General features: G+C 49.0%; 1 protein-coding gene across 1 annotated transcript in view; it reads right to left on the bottom strand.

The window, feature by feature from the left end:
* The window catches only part of LOC137385021 (lectin-like), a 93,884-nt gene extending 78,331 nt beyond the window's left edge, over positions 1 to 15,553 (bottom strand). Inside the window, exons 1-2 of the mRNA XM_068059761.1 lie at positions 15,476 to 15,553; positions 15,315 to 15,397 (exon numbers count right to left, since the gene is read on the bottom strand). Of these exons, the coding sequence (XP_067915862.1) occupies positions 15,315 to 15,369 (55 nt within the window). The 5' untranslated portion in view covers positions 15,370 to 15,397; positions 15,476 to 15,553. The remainder of the gene's footprint in view (positions 1 to 15,314; positions 15,398 to 15,475) is intronic.
* Positions 15,554 to 18,360: the final 2,807 nt, after the last annotated feature.

The following is an 18,360-nucleotide window of genomic DNA, read 5'->3' as shown; positions in this document are numbered from 1 at the left end:
GGGTTATTAGAAACAATTCCCCCACCACCCCGGTGTTATTAGACACCATTCCCCCCCCACCCCGGTGTTATTAGACACTATTCCCCCATTCCCTGGGGTTATTAGACACTATTCCCCCCCACCCCGGTGTTATTAGACACCATTCCCCCCCCACCCCGGTGTTATTAGACACTATTCCCCCATTCCCTGGGGTTATTAGAAACAATTCCCCCACCACCCCAGGGTGAATAGACACTATTCCCCGCCATTCCCCGGGGTTATTAGACACTATTCCCCCCATCCCGGGTTATTAGAAACTGTTGCCCCGCATCCCGGGGTTATTAGACACTATACCCCTCCACCCCTGTGTTATTAGACACTATACCCCTCCACCCCTGTGTTATTAGACACTATTCCCCCACACCCCTGTGTTATTAGACACTATTCCCCCACACCCCTGTGTTATTAGACACTATTCCCCCCATCCCGGGTTATTAGAAACTGTTGCCCCGCATCCCGGGGTTATTAGACACTATTCCCCCACACCCCTGTCTTATTAGACACTATTCCCCCACTCCCCTGTGTTATTAGACACTATTCCCCACACCCGGTGTTATGAGACACTATTCTCCCAACCTCCGGTGTTATTAGAAACTATTCCCCCCCCCCCACCCCGGTGTTATTAGACATTATTCCCCCACTCCGGCGTTAATAGACACTATTCCCCCCCACCCCGGTGTTATTAGACACTATTCTCCCCACCCCGGGTTGTTAGACACTATTCCCCCACACCCTGGTGTTATTAGACACTATTCCCCCAACCTCCGGTGTTATTAGACACTATTCCCCCACTCCGGCGTTATTAGACACTATTCCCCCCCACCCCGGTGTTATTAGACACTATGCTCCCCACCCCGGGTTGTTAGACACTATTCCCCCACACCCTGGTGTTATTAGACACTATTCCCCCAACCTCCGGTGTTATTAGACACTATTCCCCCACTCCGGCGTTATTAGACACTATTCCCCCCCACCCCTGGTTATTAGACACTATTCCCCAACACCCTGGTGTTATTAGACACTATTCCCCCAACCTCCGGTGTTATTAGACACTATTCCCCCACTCCGGCGTTATTAGACACTATTCCCCCCCACCCCGGGTTGTTAGACACTATTCCCCCACTCCGGCGTTATTAGACACTATTCCCCCACACCCTGGTGTTATTAGACACTATTCCCCCACTCCGGCGTTATTAGACACTATTCCCCCACACCCTGGTGTTATTAGACACTATTCGCCCCCACCCCAGTGTTATTAGACACTATTCGCCCCCACCCCGGTGTTATTAGACACTATTCGCCCCCACCCCAGTGTTATTAGACACGATTCCACCCACCGCGGGGTTATTAGACTCTAGTCCCCCAACCTCCGGTGTTATTAGACACTATTCGCCCCCACCCCAGTGTTATTAGACACTATTCCCCCCCACCCCCGGTAATTAGAAACTATTCCCCCCGACCCCGGTGTTATTAGACACAATTGTCCCATTCCCCGGGGTTATTAGACACTATTCCCCCCCACCCCGGTGTTATTAGACACTATTCCACCAACCTCCGGTGTTATTAGACACTATTCGCCCCCACCCCAGTGTTATTAGACACTATACACCCCCACCCCAGGTAATTAGAAACTATTCCCCCGACCCCGGTGTTATTAGACACAATTGTCCCATTCCCCGGGGTTATTAGACACTATTCCCCCCCATTCCCCGGGGTTATTAGACACTATTCCCCCCCACCCCGGTGTTATTAGACACTATTCCACCAACCTCCGGTGTTATTAGACAATATTCCCCCCCACCCCGGGGTTATTAGACACTATTCCCCCAACCTCTGGTGTTATTGGACACTATTCCCCCAACCTCCGGTGTTATTAGACACTATTCCCCCCCACCCCGGGGTTATTAGACACTATTCCCCCAACCTCTGGTGTTATTGGACACTATTCCCCCAACCTCTGGTGTTATTAGACACTATTCCCCAACCTCCGGTGTTATTAGAAACAATTTCCCCCCACCCCGGCGTTATTAGACACGATTCCACCCCACCCTGGTGTTATTAGACACCATTCCCCCCCCCACCCCGGTGATATTCGACACTATTCCCCCCCACCGCGGGGTTATTAGACTCTAGTCCCCCAACCTCCGGTGATATTAGACACTATTCGCCCCCACCCCGGGTAATTAGAAACTATTTCCCCCTACCCCGGTGTTATTAGACACTATACACCCCCACCCCGGGTTATTAGACACTATTCCCCAACCTCCGGTGTTATTAGACACTATTCCCCCACCCCGGGGTTATTAGACACTATTCCCCCCCACCCCGGGGTTATTAGACACTATTCCCCAACCTCCGGTGTTATTAGACAATATTCCCCCCCACCCCGGGGTTATTAGACACTATTCCCCCAACCTCCGGTGTTATTAGACACTATTCCCCCAACCTCCGGTGTTATTAGACACTATTCCCCCAACCTCCGGTGTTATTAGACACTATTCCCCCCCACCCCGGTGTTATTAGACACTATTCCCCCACCGCAGCGTTATTAGACACTATTCCCCCCCACCCCGGTGTTATTAGACACTATTCCCCCAACCTCCGGTGTTATTAGACACTATTCCCCCCCACCCCCGGGGTTATTAGACACTATTCCCCAACCTCCGGTGTTATTAGACAATATTCCCCCCCACCCCGGGGTTATTAGACACTATTCCCCCAACCTCCGGTGTTATTAGACACTATTCCCCCAACCTCCGGTGTTATTAGACACTATTCCCCCCCACCCCGGTGTTATTAGACACTATTCCCCCACCGCGGCGTTATTAGACACTATTCCCCCCCACCCCGGTGTTATTAGACACTATTCCCCAACCCCGGGGTTATTAGACACTATTCCCTCACCACCCCGGTGTTATTAGACACTATTCCCCCACCGCGGCGTTATTAGACACTATTCCCCCAACCTCCGGTGTTATTAGACACTATTCCCCCAACCTCCGGTGTTATTAGACACTATTCACCCCCACCCCAGTGTTATTAGACACTATTCCCTCCCACCCCGGGTTTATTAGACATGATTCCCCCCCACCCCGGGGTTATTAGACACTATTCCCCCCCACCCCAGGGTTATTAGACACTATTCCCCCACCCCGGGGTTATTAGACATGATTCCCCCCCCACCCCGGTGTTATTAGACACTATTCCCCCCCACCCCGGGGTTATTAGACACTGTTCCCCCCACAGCCTAGTGTTATTTGACACTATTCCCCCAACCTCCAGTGTTATTAGATAATATTCCCCCCCACCCCGGTGTTATTAGACACCATTCCCCCCCCACCCCGGTGTTATTAGACACTATTCCCCCATTCCCTGGGGTTATTAGACACTATTCCCCCCCCACCCCGGTGTTATTAGACACTATTCCCCCCCATTCCCCGGGGTTATTAGACACTATTCCCCCCCCACCCCGGTGTTATTAGACACTATTCCCCCCCATTCCCCGGTGTTATTAGACACTATTCCCCCACACCCCTGTGTTATTAGACACTATTCCCCCCACCTGGTGTTATGAGACACTATTCTCCCAACCTCCGGTGTTATTAGAAACTATTCCCCCCCCCACCCCGGTGTTATTAGACATTATTCCCCCACTCCGGCGTTATTAGACACTATTCCCCCCCACCCCGGTGTTATTAGACACTATACCCTTCCACCCTTGTGTTATTAGACACCATTCCCCCACACCCCTGTGTTATTAGACACTATTCCCCCCACCCGGTGTTATGAGACACTATTCTCCCAACCTCCGGTGTTATTAGAAACTATTCCCCCCCCCACCCCGGTGTTATTAGACATTATTCCCCCACTCCGGCGTTATTAGACACTATTCCCCCCCCACCCCGGTGTTATTAGACACTATACCCCTCCACCCTTGTGTTATTAGACACCATTCCCCCACACCCCTGTGTTATTAGACACTATTCCCCCCACCCGGTGTTATGAGACACTATTCTCCCAACCTCCGGTGTTATTAGAAACTATTCCCCCCCCCACCCCGGTGTTATTAGACATTATTCCCCCACTCCGGCGTTATTAGACACTATTCCCCCCCACCCCGGTGTTATTAGACACTATTCTCCCCACCCCGGGTTGTTAGACACTATTCCCCCACACCCTGGTGTTATTAGACACTATTCCCCCAACCACCGGTGTTATTAGACACTATTCCCCCACTCCGGCGTTATTAGACACTATTCCCCCCCACCCCGATGTTATTAGACACTATTCTCCCCACCCCGGGTTGTTAGACACTATTCCCCAACACCCTGGTGTTATTAGACACTATTCCCCCAACCTCCGGTGTTATTAGACACTATTCCCCCACTCCGGCGTTATTAGACACTATTCCCCCCCACCCCGGTGTTATTAGACACTATTCTCCCCACCCCGGGTTGTTAGACACTATTCCCCCACACCCTGGTGTTATTAGACACTATTCCCCCAACCTCCGGTGTTATTAGACACTATTCCCCCACTCCGGCGTTATTAGACACTATTCCCCCCCACCCCGATGTTATTAGACACTATTCTCCCCACCCCGGGTTGTTAGACACTATTCCCCAACACCCTGGTGTTATTAGACACTATTCCCCCAACCTCTGGTGTTATTAGACACTATTCCCCCACTCCGGTGTTATTAGACACTATTCCCCCATACCCTGGTGTTATTAGACACTATTCTCCAAACCTCCGGTGTTATTAGACACTATTCCCCCACACCCTGGTGTTATTAGACACTATTCCCCCAACCTCCGGTGTTATTAGACACTATTCTCCCAACCTCCGGTGTTATTAGACACTATTCCCCCACAATCCGGTGTTATTAGACACTATTCACCCCCACCCCAGTGTTATTCGACACTATTTCTCCAACCTCCGGTGTTATTAGACACTATTCCCCCCCAACCCCTGGTTGTTAGACACTATTCCCCCACACCCTGGTGTTATTAAACACTATTCCCCCAACCTCCGGTGTTATTAGACACTATTCCCCCATACCCCGGGTTATTAGACACTATTCCTCCACACCCTGGTGTTATTAGACACTATTCCCCCACACTCCGGTGTAATTAGACACTATTCACCCCCACCCCAGTGTTATTAGACACTGTTCCCCCAACCTCCGGTGTTATTAGACACTATTCACCCCCACCCCAGTGTTATTAGACACTGTTCCCCCAACCTCCGGTGTTATTAGACACTATTCCCCCATACCCCGGGTTATTAGACACTATTCCCCCACACCCTGGTCTTATTAGACACTATTCACCCCCACCACGGGTTATTCACACTTTTCCCCCAAACTCTGGTGTTATTAGACACTATTCACCCCCACCCCAGTGTTAGTAGACACTGTTCCCCCAACCTCCGGTGTTATTAGACACTATTCCCCCATACCCCGGGTTATTAGACACTATTCCCCCCCACCCTGGTTTATTAGACACTATTTCCCCACACCCCGGTCTTATTAGACACTATTCCCCCAACCTCCGGTGTTATTAGACACTATTCCCCCACACTCCGGTGTTATTAGACACTATTCCCCCATACCCCGGGTTATTAGACACTATTCCCCCACACTCCGGTGTTATTAGACACTATTCCCCCAACCTCCGGTGTTATTAGACACTATTCCCCCACACTCCGGTGTTATTAGACACTATTCCCCCACACTCCGGTGTTATTAGACACTATTCCCCCACACCCTGGTTTATTAGACACTATTTCCCCACACCCCGGTCTTATTAGACACTATTCTCCAAACCTCCGGTGTTATTAGACACTATTCCCCCATACCCCGGGTTATGAGACACTATTCCCCCATTCCCCGGGTTATTAGACACGATTCCCCCCCATCCCGGTGTTGTTAGACACTATTCCCCCCCCCACCCCGGTGTTATTAGACACTATTCCCCCATTCCCTGGGGTTATTTGAAACTATTCCCCCACAGCCTGGTCTTATTAGACACTATTCACCCCCACCACGGGTTATTCACCCTTTTCCCCCAAACTCTGGTGTTATTAGACACTATTCCCCCAACCTCCGGTGTTATTAGACACTATTCACCCCCACCCCAGTGTTAGTAGACACTGTTCCCCCAACCTCCGGTGTTATTAGACACTATTCCCCCATACCCCGGGTTATTAGACACTATTCCCCCCCACCCTGGTTTATTAGACACTATTTCCCCACACCCCGGTCTTATTAGACACTATTCCCCCAACCTCCGGTGTTATTAGACACTATTCCCCCACACTCCGGTGTTATTAGACACTATTCACCCCCACCCCAGTGTCAGTAGACACTGTTCCCCCAACCTCCGGTGTTATTAGACACTATTCCCCCATACCCTGGTGTTATTAGACACTATTCTCCAAACCTCCGGTGTTATTAGACACTATTCCCCCACACCCTGGTGTTATTAGACACTATTCCCCCAACCTCCGGTCTTATTAGACACTATTCCCCCAACCTCCGGTGTTATTAGACACTATTCCCCCACACTCCGGTGTTACTAGACACTATTCACCCCCACCCCAGTGTCAGTAGACACTGTTCCCCCAACCTCCGGTGTTATTAGACACTATTCCCCCATACCCTGGTGTTATTAGACACTATTCTCCAAACCTCCGGTGTTATTAGACACTATTCCCCCACACCCTGGTGTTATTAGACACTATTCCCCATACCCCGGGTTATTAGACACTATTCTCCAAACCTCCGGTGTTATTAGACACTATTCACCCCCACCCCAGTGTTATTAGACACTGTTCCCCCAACCTCCGGTGTTATTAGACACTATTCACCCCCACCCCAGTGTTATTAGACACTATTCCCCCACACCCTGGTGTTATTAAACACTATTCCCCCAACCTCCGGTGTTATTAGACACTATTCCCCCATACCCCGGGTTATTAGACACTATTCCTCCACACCCTGGTGTTATTAGACACTATTCCCCCACACTCCGGTGTAATTAGACACTATTCCCCCAACCTCCGGTGTTATTAGACACTATTCACCCCCACCCCAGTGTTATTAGACACTGTTCCCCCAACCTCCGGTGTTATTAGACACTATTCCCCCCCACCCCGGTGTTATTAGACACTATACCCTTCCACCCTTGTGTTATTAGACACCATTCCCCCACACCCCTGTGTTATTAGACACTATTCCCCCCACCCGGTGTTATGAGACACTATTCTCCCAACCTCCGGTGTTATTAGAAACTATTCCCCCCCCCACCCCGGTGTTATTAGACATTATTCCCCCACTCCGGCGTTATTAGACACTATTCCCCCCCACCCCGGTGTTATTAGACACTATACCCCTCCACCCTTGTGTTATTAGACACCATTCCCCCACACCCCTGTGTTATTAGACACTATTCCCCCCACCCGGTGTTATGAGACACTATTCTCCCAACCTCCGGTGTTATTAGAAACTATTCCCCCCCCCACCCCGGTGTTATTAGACATTATTCCCCCACTCCGGCGTTATTAGACACTATTCCCCCCCACCCCGGTGTTATTAGACACTATTCTCCCCACCCCAGGTTGTTAGACACTATTCCCCCACACCCTGGTGTTATTAGACACTATTCCCCCAACCACCGGTGTTATTAGACACTATTCCCCCACTCCGGCGTTATTAGACACTATTCCCCCCCACCCCGATGTTATTAGACACTATTCTCCCCACCCCGGGTTGTTAGACACTATTCCCCAACACCCTGGTGTTATTAGACACTATTCCCCCAACCTCCGGTGTTATTAGACACTATTCCCCCACTCCGGCGTTATTAGACACTATTCCCCCCCACCCCGGTGTTATTAGACACTATTCTCTCCACCCCGGGTTGTTAGACACTATTCCCCCACACCCTGGTGTTATTAGACACTATTCCCCCAACCTCCGGTGTTATTAGACACTATTCCCCCACTCCGGCGTTATTAGACACTATTCCCCCCCACCCCGATGTTATTAGACACTATTCTCCCCACCCCGGGTTGTTAGACACTATTCCCCAACACCCTGGTGTTATTAGACACTATTCCCCCAACCTCCGGTGTTATTAGACACTATTCCCCCACTCCGGTGTTATTAGACACTATTCCCCCATACCCTGGTGTTATTAGACACTATTCTCCAAACCTCCGGTGTTATTAGACACTATTCCCCCACACCCTGGTGTTATTAGACACTATTCCCCCAACCTCCGGTGTTATTAGACACTATTCTCCCAACCTCCGGTGTTATTAGACACTATTCCCCCACAATCCGGTGTTATTAGACACTATTCACCCCCACCCCAGTGTTATTCGACACTATTTCTCCAACCTCCGGTGTTATTAGACACTATTCCCCCCCAACCCCTGGTTGTTAGACACTATTCCCCCACACCCTGGTGTTATTAAACACTATTCCCCCAACCTCCGGTGTTATTAGACACTATTCCCCCATACCCCGGGTTATTAGACACTATTCCTCCACACCCTGGTGTTATTAGACACTATTCCCCCACACTCCGGTGTAATTAGACACTATTCACCCCCACCCCAGTGTTATTAGACACTGTTCCCCCAACCTCCGGTGTTATTAGACACTATTCACCCCCACCCCAGTGTTATTAGACACTGTTCCCCCAACCTCCGGTGTTATTAGACACTATTCCCCCATACCCCGGGTTATTAGACACTATTCCCCCACACCCTGGTCTTATTAGACACTATTCACCCCCACCACGGGTTATTCACACTTTTCCCCCAAACTCCGGTGTTATTAGACACTATTCCCCCATACCCCGGGTTATTAGACACTATTCCCCCACACTCCGGTGTTATTAGACACTATTCCCCCAACCTCCGGTGTTATTAGACACTATTCCCCCACACTCCGGTGTTATTAGACACTATTCCCCCACACTCCGGTGTTATTAGACACTATTCCCCCCCACCCTGGTTTATTAGACACTATTTCCCCACACCCCGGTCTTATTAGACACTATTCTCCAAACCTCCGGTGTTATTAGACACTATTCCCCCATACCCCGGGTTATGAGACACTATTCCCCCATTCCCCGGGTTATTAGACACGATTCCCCCCCATCCCGGTGTTGTTAGACACTATTCCCCCCCCCACCCCGGTGTTATTAGACACTATTCCCCCATTCCCTGGGGTTATTTGAAACTATTCCCCCACAGCCTGGTCTTATTAGACACTATTCACCCCCACCACGGGTTATTCACCCTTTTCCCCCAAACTCTGGTGTTATTAGACACTATTCCCCCAACCTCCGGTGTTATTAGACACTATTCACCCCCACCCCAGTGTTAGTAGACACTGTTCCCCCAACCTCCGGTGTTATTAGACACTATTCCCCCATACCCCGGGTTATTAGACACTATTCCCCCCCACCCTGGTTTATTAGACACTATTTCCCCACACCCCGGTCTTATTAGACACTATTCCCCCAACCTCCGGTGTTATTAGACACTATTCCCCCACACTCCGGTGTTATTAGACACTATTCACCCCCACCCCAGTGTCAGTAGACACTGTTCCCCCAACCTCCGGTGTTATTAGACACTATTCCCCCATACCCTGGTGTTATTAGACACTATTCTCCAAACCTCCGGTGTTATTAGACACTATTCCCCCACACCCTGGTGTTATTAGACACTATTCCCCCAACCTCCGGTCTTATTAGACACTATTCCCCCAACCTCCGGTGTTATTAGACACTATTCCCCCACACTCCGGTGTTACTAGACACTATTCACCCCCACCCCAGTGTCAGTAGACACTGTTCCCCCAACCTCCGGTGTTATTAGACACTATTCCCCCATACCCTGGTGTTATTAGACACTATTCTCCAAACCTCCGGTGTTATTAGACACTATTCCCCCACACCCTGGTGTTATTAGACACTATTCCCCATACCCCGGGTTATTAGACACTATTCTCCAAACCTCCGGTGTTATTAGACACTATTCACCCCCACCCCAGTGTTATTAGACACTGTTCCCCCAACCTCCGGTGTTATTAGACACTATTCACCCCCACCCCAGTGTTATTAGACACTATTCCCCCACACCCTGGTGTTATTAAACACTATTCCCCCAACCTCCGGTGTTATTAGACACTATTCCCCCATACCCCGGGTTATTAGACACTATTCCTCCACACCCTGGTGTTATTAGACACTATTCCCCCACACTCCGGTGTAATTAGACACTATTCCCCCAACCTCCGGTGTTATTAGACACTATTCACCCCCACCCCAGTGTTATTAGACACTGTTCCCCCAACCTCCGGTGTTATTAGACACTATTCCCCCATACCCCGGGTTATTAGACACTATTCCCCCACACCCTGGTCTTATTAGACACTATTCACCCCCACCACGGGTTATTCACCCTTTTCCCGCAAACTCTGGTGTTATTAGACACTATTCACCCCCACCCCAGTGTTAGTAGACACTGTTCCCCCAACCTCCGGTGTTATTAGACACTATTCCCCCATACCCCGGGTTATTAGACACTATTCCCCCCCACCCTGGTTTATTAGACACTATTTCCCCACACCCCGGTCTTATTAGACACTATTCCCCCAACCTCCGGTGTTATTAGACACTATTCCCCCACACTCCGGTGTTATTAGACACTATTCCCCCATACCCCGGGTTATTAGACACTATTCCCCCCCACCCTGGTTTATTAGACACTATTTCCCCACACCCCGGTCTTATTAGACACTATTCCCCCAACCTCCGGTGTTATTAGACACTATTCACCCCCACCCCAGTGTTAGTAGACACTGTTCCCCCAACCTCCGGTGTTATTAGACACTATTCCCCCATACCCTGGTGTTATTAGACACTATTCTCCAAACCTCCGGTGTTATTAGACACTATTCCCCCACACCCTGGTGTTATTAGACACTATTCCCCCAACCTCCGGTGTTATTAGACACTATTCTCCCAACCTCCGGTGTTATTAGACACTATTCCCCCACAATCCGGTGTTATTAGACACTATTCACCCCCACCCCAGTGTTATTAGACACTATTTCTCCAACCTCCGGTGTTATTAGCCACTATTCCCACACCCCGGTGTTATTAATCTTTATTCCCCCCTCCCCGGGTTTTAGACTCTATTCCCCCAACCTCCGGTGTTATTAGACACTATTCCCCCACACTCCGGTGTTATTAGACACTATTCACCCCCACCCCAGTGTTAGTAGACACTGTTCCCCCAACCTCCGGTGTTATTAGACACTATTCTCCAAACCTCCGGTGTTATTAGACACTATTCCCCCATACCCTGGTGTTATTAGACACTTTCCCCCCCCCCCCCCACCCCGGGTTATTACACACTATTCCGCCACACCCTGGTGTTATTAGACAGTATTCCCCCCACCCCGGTGTTTTTAGACACTATTCCCCCACCCTGGGTTATTCACACTATTCCCCCAAGCTCCGGTGTTATTAGACACTATTCCCCCACACCCTGGTGTTATTAGACATTATTCCCCCCACCCCGGTCTTATTAGACACTATTCCCCCAACCTCCGGTCTTATTACACACTATTCCGCCACACCCTGGTGTTATTAGACACTATTCCCCCACCCTGGGTTATTCACACTATTCCCCCAAGCTCCGGTGTTATTAGACACTATTCCCCCACACCCTGGTGTTATTAGACACTATTCCCCCCCACCCTGGGTTATTCACACTATTCCCCCAAGCTCCGGTGTTATTAGACACTATTCCCCCACACCCTGGTGTTATTAGACATTATTCCCCCCACCCCGGTCTTATTAGACACTATTCCCCCACACCCTGGTGTTATTAGACATTATTCCCCCCACCCCGGTCTTATTAGACACTATTCCCCCAACCTCCGGTCTTATTACACACTATTCCGCCACACCCTGGTGTTATTAGACACTATTCCCCCACCCTGGGTTATTCACACTATTCCCCCAAGCTCCGGTGTTATTAGACACTATTCCCCCACACCCTGGTGTTATTAGACACTATTCCCCCAACCTCCGGTCTTATTAGACACTATTCCCCCAACCTCCGGTCTTATTAGACACTATTCCCCCACACTCCGGTGTTATTAGACACTATTCACCCCCACCCCAGTGTCAGTAGACACTGTTCCCCCAACCTCCGGTGTTATTAGACACTATTCCCCCACACCCTGGTGTTATTAGACACTATTCTCCAAACCTCCGGTGTTATTAGACACTATTCCCCCACACCCTGGTGTTATTAGACACTATTCCCCCAACCTCCGGTGTTATTAGACACTATTCTCCCAACCTCCGGTGTTATTAGACACTATTCTCCCAACCTCCGGTGTTATTAGACACTATTCCCCCACAATCCGGTGTTATTAGACACTATTCACCCCCACCCCAGTGTTATTGGACACTATTCCCCCCCAACCCCTGGTTGTTAGACACTATTCCCCCACACCCTGGTGTTATTAAACACTATTCCCCCAACCTCCGGTGTTATTAGACACTGTTCCCCCAACCTCCGGTGTTATTAGACACTATTCACCCCCACCCCAGTGTTATTAGACACTGTTCCCCCAACCTCCGGTGTTATTAGACACTATTCCCCCATACCCCGGGTTATTAGACACTATTCCCCCACACCCTGGTGTTATTAGACACTATTCACCCCCACCACGGGTTATTCACCCTTTTCCCCCAAACTCTGGTGTTATTAGACACTATTCACCCCCACCCCAGTGTTCGTAGACACTGTTCCCCCAACCTCCGGTGTTATTAGACACTATTCCCCCATACCCCGGGTTATTAGACACTATTCCCCCCCACCCTGGTTTATTAGACACTATTTCCCCACACCCCGGTCTTATTAGACACTGTTCCCCCAACCTCCGGTGTTATTAGACACTATTCCCCCACACTCCGGTGTTATTAGACACTATTCTCCAAACCTCCGGTGTTATTAGACACTATTCCCCCACACCCTGGTGTTATTAGACACTATTCCCCCACACTCCGGTGTTATTAGACACTATTCTCCAAACCTCCGGTGTTATTAGACACTATTCCCCCCACACCCTGGTGTTATTAGACACTATTCCCCCACAATCCGGTGTTATTAGACACTATTCACCCCCACCCCAGTGTTATTAGACACTATTTCTCCAACCTCCGGTGTTATTAGCCACTATTCCCACACCCCGGTGTTATTAATCTTTATTCTCCCCTCCCCGGGTTTTAGACTCTATTCCCCCAACCTCCGGTGTTATTAGGCACTATTCCCCCACACCCTGGTGTTATTAGACACTTTCCCCCCCCCACCCCGGGTTATTACACACTATTCCGCCACACCCTGGTGTTATTAGACAGTATTCCCCCCACCCCGGTGTTTTTAGACACTATTCCCCCACCCTGGGTTATTCACACTATTCCCACAAACTCCGGTGTTATTAGACACTATTCCCCCACACCCTGGTGTTATTAGACATTATTCCCCCCACCCCGGTCTTATTAGACACTATTCCCCCCTACCCCGGTGTTATTAGACATTATTCCCCCCCCCCACCCGTGGGTTATTAGACACTATTCCCCCAACCTCCGGTGTTATTAGACACTATTCCCCCCCACCCCGTTGTCATTAGACACTATTCCCCCAACCCCCGGTGTTATTAGACTTTATTCCCCCCCACCCCGGTGTTTTTGGACACTATTCCCCCCCACCCCGGTGTTTTTAGACACTATTCCCCCAACCCCTGGTGTTATTGGACACTATTCCCCCCCACCCCAGTGTTATTAGACACTATTCCCCCCCACCCCGTTGTCATTAGACACTATTCCCCCCCCCACCCCGGTGTTATTCGACACTTTGCCCCCGACCTCCGGTGTTATTAGACACTATTCCCCCCCCACCCCAGTGTTATTAGACATTATTCCCCCACACCCTGGTGTTATTAGACACTATTCCCCACCCCCCCCACCCCGGTGTTATTCGACACTATTCCCCCAACCTCCGGTGTTATTAGACACTCTTCCCACACTCCGGTGTTATTAGACACAATTTCCACCCTCCCCCCCCATCCCAGGGTTATTACACAATATTCATCCCCAGTCCTCTCCACTACAGCAGTTTAATCAGCTGATCAGTGAATGAAATCCAGTCGTCTGAACTCATCCAACATCAAATGAGGAATCTACTGGATCAGTTTCTACTGGTCGTTGCGATGGTAACTTGAGGCACAAATTAATAGTGAACTTTGACCCCACACTTGCACAGCTTCCCAACGCATTCCTGTTATAATTCCACAGGATTCGGACACAGGATTTTGGCCCAACAGGGGCCTGGAATCCAGGCCAGAGAATCAGTCTGGACCCAAAAGATCGAGTAGTGGGGCTGAAGGAGACACAGAAATGTATGTGGAGGGGAAGGAAGTGGGAACACCCTGGATGACAGAGGTTCCCATGTGTCAGGCTGTGTGGGGCCTGAGATGTTCCTAAAGTGGCACTACTGACTGTTGACTCAATGCAAACAAGGGGCCTCCCATTTACCCCCACCCCCTACTCAGGACAGGGTCAGTGCTGGAGTCACAGCGTCAGAGTCCAGATCGTGGACTGTGGCATTTCAGAGAATATTGCTTCACAGTGGATGGTGAGAATGTGCAACTCTGTGCCACAATTTGTAAAAGAAACAGAGCCCATCAATAATTCACAAACTAGAATTAGGTAACTGCTTAAAAATAGACTATTGGCGGTTGTGAGCAGGAGGGTGGGAGTGGACTGAGTAGGGTATTGAAATTGAAATGGAGTGAAGAGGAGAGTGGGATTGGACTCGGTGTGAAGTGAAAGGGTGCAGGGAATTAGTAGGTGAGTGATTTAGGCTGTGTGTGATATTAAAGGGCATGGGGAGTGAGAAGGAGAGTGTGTTCAAACAGGGTGTGATATTAAAATGTAGCAGATTGAGCAGAAGAATGAAATCAGACGAGACGAAAGACTTTATGTTATGCATAGGTGAGTGGAATTAGATTAGTAGAATATTGAAGGTTTGCAAAGTTATATTTGGTTCATTCTGGGACATTCTGTCAGGTGCTGCCCCTTTCCGTTCCCTGTAATTTACACAGCAGGTAAACCACTAACTCCTCACCTCACAGAACTAACCAGTCCTCACACATCATGTTTAATTGGCCCTACCTGTCACATCACTGATGAGCAATTCACTTAGCACCAAAACCATCACCAGCATCATGTCTGCAGTGAAGATCCTTTCCTCAAACCTGAAACACAGCAAAAAGATTCAACATTAGTGTGAAAGTTTCAAATTAAAGGTGGGGATTTCCTGCTCCCATTCCTACCTCTCTCTCTCCCAGTTGTCTGATGTGATGAGGTTTCGAGTGTTACTGTAAATATATAAATATCACAGATTGTGAAGACCTTTGGAACCATTGAAATCAGATCCAATTGGCTGGACCATTAATGATGTCAAAATTACTGCTGACCAATCAGTGACTGGCAGCTCAGAACAGGATGGAGTGGAAACCATGGGAATGTTCTGTGAGCTACACATGAGATTGTACAACGTGGCACTGTAACTGCTCAGTGAGAAATGGAAACTGCAGTCATGGTTCCTGACCCAGTTCATCGCCTGTAACAGAATGTATTTATGACAGTGGTTATCAAACTTTTCATCTGTGGACCTTTCAGGTGGGGTAAAAGACCCCATGGACCCACCTACTGGTCCTACCACACCCGCTTTCACTTGCCACAGCAAAAAAAGTATCAGAATGAATGGGATGAATGGTGCTGCTTTTGATGGACACCAATGAGGTGATGTCAGGTACCAGGCTGGAGAGCTTCAGTCTCATATCGGGCTCCACGTTCAGCTGGTTCCTCTCTTGTTTTCAGCCCCACAAGTATTGAAAATTCGATCTTGCAGTTGTATGTTGTAACAGTAAACTAAATCTGGCTTATAAACCTCATTGTTGTTGCTCACACTTATGATGACTCATGCCGCGCACGTGGGAGCCAGTTTAAATGTGTCATGCCATGCAAGTGGTGGTGGGGGTGGTGAGGGTTCTGGCCTGTCCTGTCGTATGGCCTCAACCTGGTGCGGCGCATCAGTGACCTGCATTTTTTAACAGCCTGCAGACCATCTGGATGACCCTTGTGGACCACCAGTGGTGTGCAGACCACACTTTGAGAACCACTGATTTATGATATAAGAATCTAATTATCATGGAGAACTTTTAGGTTTGGGTGACCATTATATTGATGTGAAGACCTCACAAATAAGGTGATATTAAAAGGATAGGGGGAGTGCAGAAAAGTCAGATTAGACTGAATTGGATATCTACGGCTTGACAAGATTGATATTTGCTCATTTTCAGACATTCCTTCAGTTGCCACTGCTTTCTGTTCCCTCTAAATTACACAGTAGGTAATCCACTAACTCCTCACCTCACAGCACAAACCTGTCCTCACACATCGGGCAATATTTTGTGGAGTCAGCAGGTGTCCTGACACTGGGTCAAAAGGTTGAGGGGAATCCTTGGGCCTTTGGAGACCCCTGGCTCAATTTAGTGGCACCCGGGCTATTAACTGCCCAGCGCCATGGTCCCTGTCCCTTTAAGGACTGGAATCCCACCCCCCAGAGATGTCAGCCAATCAGAAGGCCGGCAGCTCAGTAGTATCAGCAGCACCACTGGGTGAGGTGGCCATTGCTGGTACTACTAGAGGCCCAGGATCAGGCCCATCGCTGGAGCCCTGGACCCCAGATAACTGCAGCAGGGTCGCCGGGGCAGTGGGATGAGGGCTTAAGGGCCTCAATCAGCCTCTGGGTGAGAAGGGTGTCTTCGGCCTTTCGTTCTCCCAAACTAATCATAGGGTGACAGGAAGGTGACAGGCACACCACCCCTGCCTTCTGTCGCTATTTTATGGGTCCCCACGCTCCCATCCCATCTCCTAGGGGCCCATAAAATTCAACCCATCGTGTTTGGTTAACCCTACCTGCTCACTGATGAGCAATTCATTTAGAACCAAAACCATCACCAGCATCATGTCTGCAGTGAAGATCATTTCCTTAAACCTGAAACACAACAAAAAGATTCAACATTAATTTTAAGGTTTCTAACTAAAGGTAGGAATCTCAAAAACATGAGAATTTTTATGCCATTCAATCCAATCCTTTTTGTAATAGATCTAAACTCCCCCTGTTTCTCTCTCTGGCTGAAGGGCTGCAGTCAGATTGACCCTGTTCTTTGCAGCCAGAGCATGAAGGAGACCTTCTGTCACAGTAAAAAGCAGGGGAGTAGATGGAGTTCAGCTCCATTACAAAAGGATTTGGATTGTTCCGCATAAAAATTCTCATGTTTTTATGAATATTATCCCTTGATTTGGAGGTCTTTGCCACCATATAATGTTCACCACATTGTAAATGTTCTGATTGATAACATTCATTAAACCCTAATATGAGAAGATAAGGAATAAGAGCAGGAGTAGACCTTATGGCCCCTCGAGCCTGTTCACCGTTCAGTATGACCCTGGCTGATTTCTAGTCTCAACTCCATTTCCCACCTGCTCATTTGATTCACTGAGAGACCAAAAAATCTACCTCAGACTTAAATATATTCAATGATGGAGCATCCACAACCCTCTGGGGTACAGAATTCCAAAGATTCACAACCCTTTGAGTGAAGAAATTTCTCATCTCAGTCCTAAATGATCGGCCCCTTTTCCTGAACTGTGCCCCTGTGGATTTGAGTACTGGAGTAAAGAAGTCTTGCTGCAATAATATAGAGCCTTGGTAAGACGGCACCTGGAGTACTGTGCACAGTTTTGGTCTCCTTACCTAAGGAAGAATCTACTTGCCAGAGAGGTAGTGCAATGAAGGTTCACCAGACTGATCCTTGGGATGACAGGACTGTCCTATGAGGAGAGATTGAGGAGACTGGGCCTATATTCTCTAGCAGTTAGAAGATTGCAAGGTGATCTCATTGAAGCATCAACAGGGTAGATACAGAAAGGATCTTTTCCCTGGCAGGGGAGGCTCCAGAACCAGGGGACGCAGTCTCAGAATATGAGGTAGACCATTTAGGACTGAGATGAGGAGGAATTTCTTCACTTGAATGGGGTGAATCTTTAGAATTCTGTACCTCATAGGGCTGTGGAGACCTAGTCATTGAGTATGTGCAAGACAGAGATCAATAGATTTCTAGATATTAAAATTATCAAGGGATATGGG

Source organism: Heterodontus francisci, chromosome 27 (genome assembly GCF_036365525.1).
Source record: "Heterodontus francisci isolate sHetFra1 chromosome 27, sHetFra1.hap1, whole genome shotgun sequence".
NCBI lineage: Eukaryota > Metazoa > Chordata > Chondrichthyes > Heterodontiformes > Heterodontidae > Heterodontus > Heterodontus francisci.
Note: the sequence above shows the minus strand (reverse complement) of the source record. Positions and strands in the feature narration are given on the sequence as shown.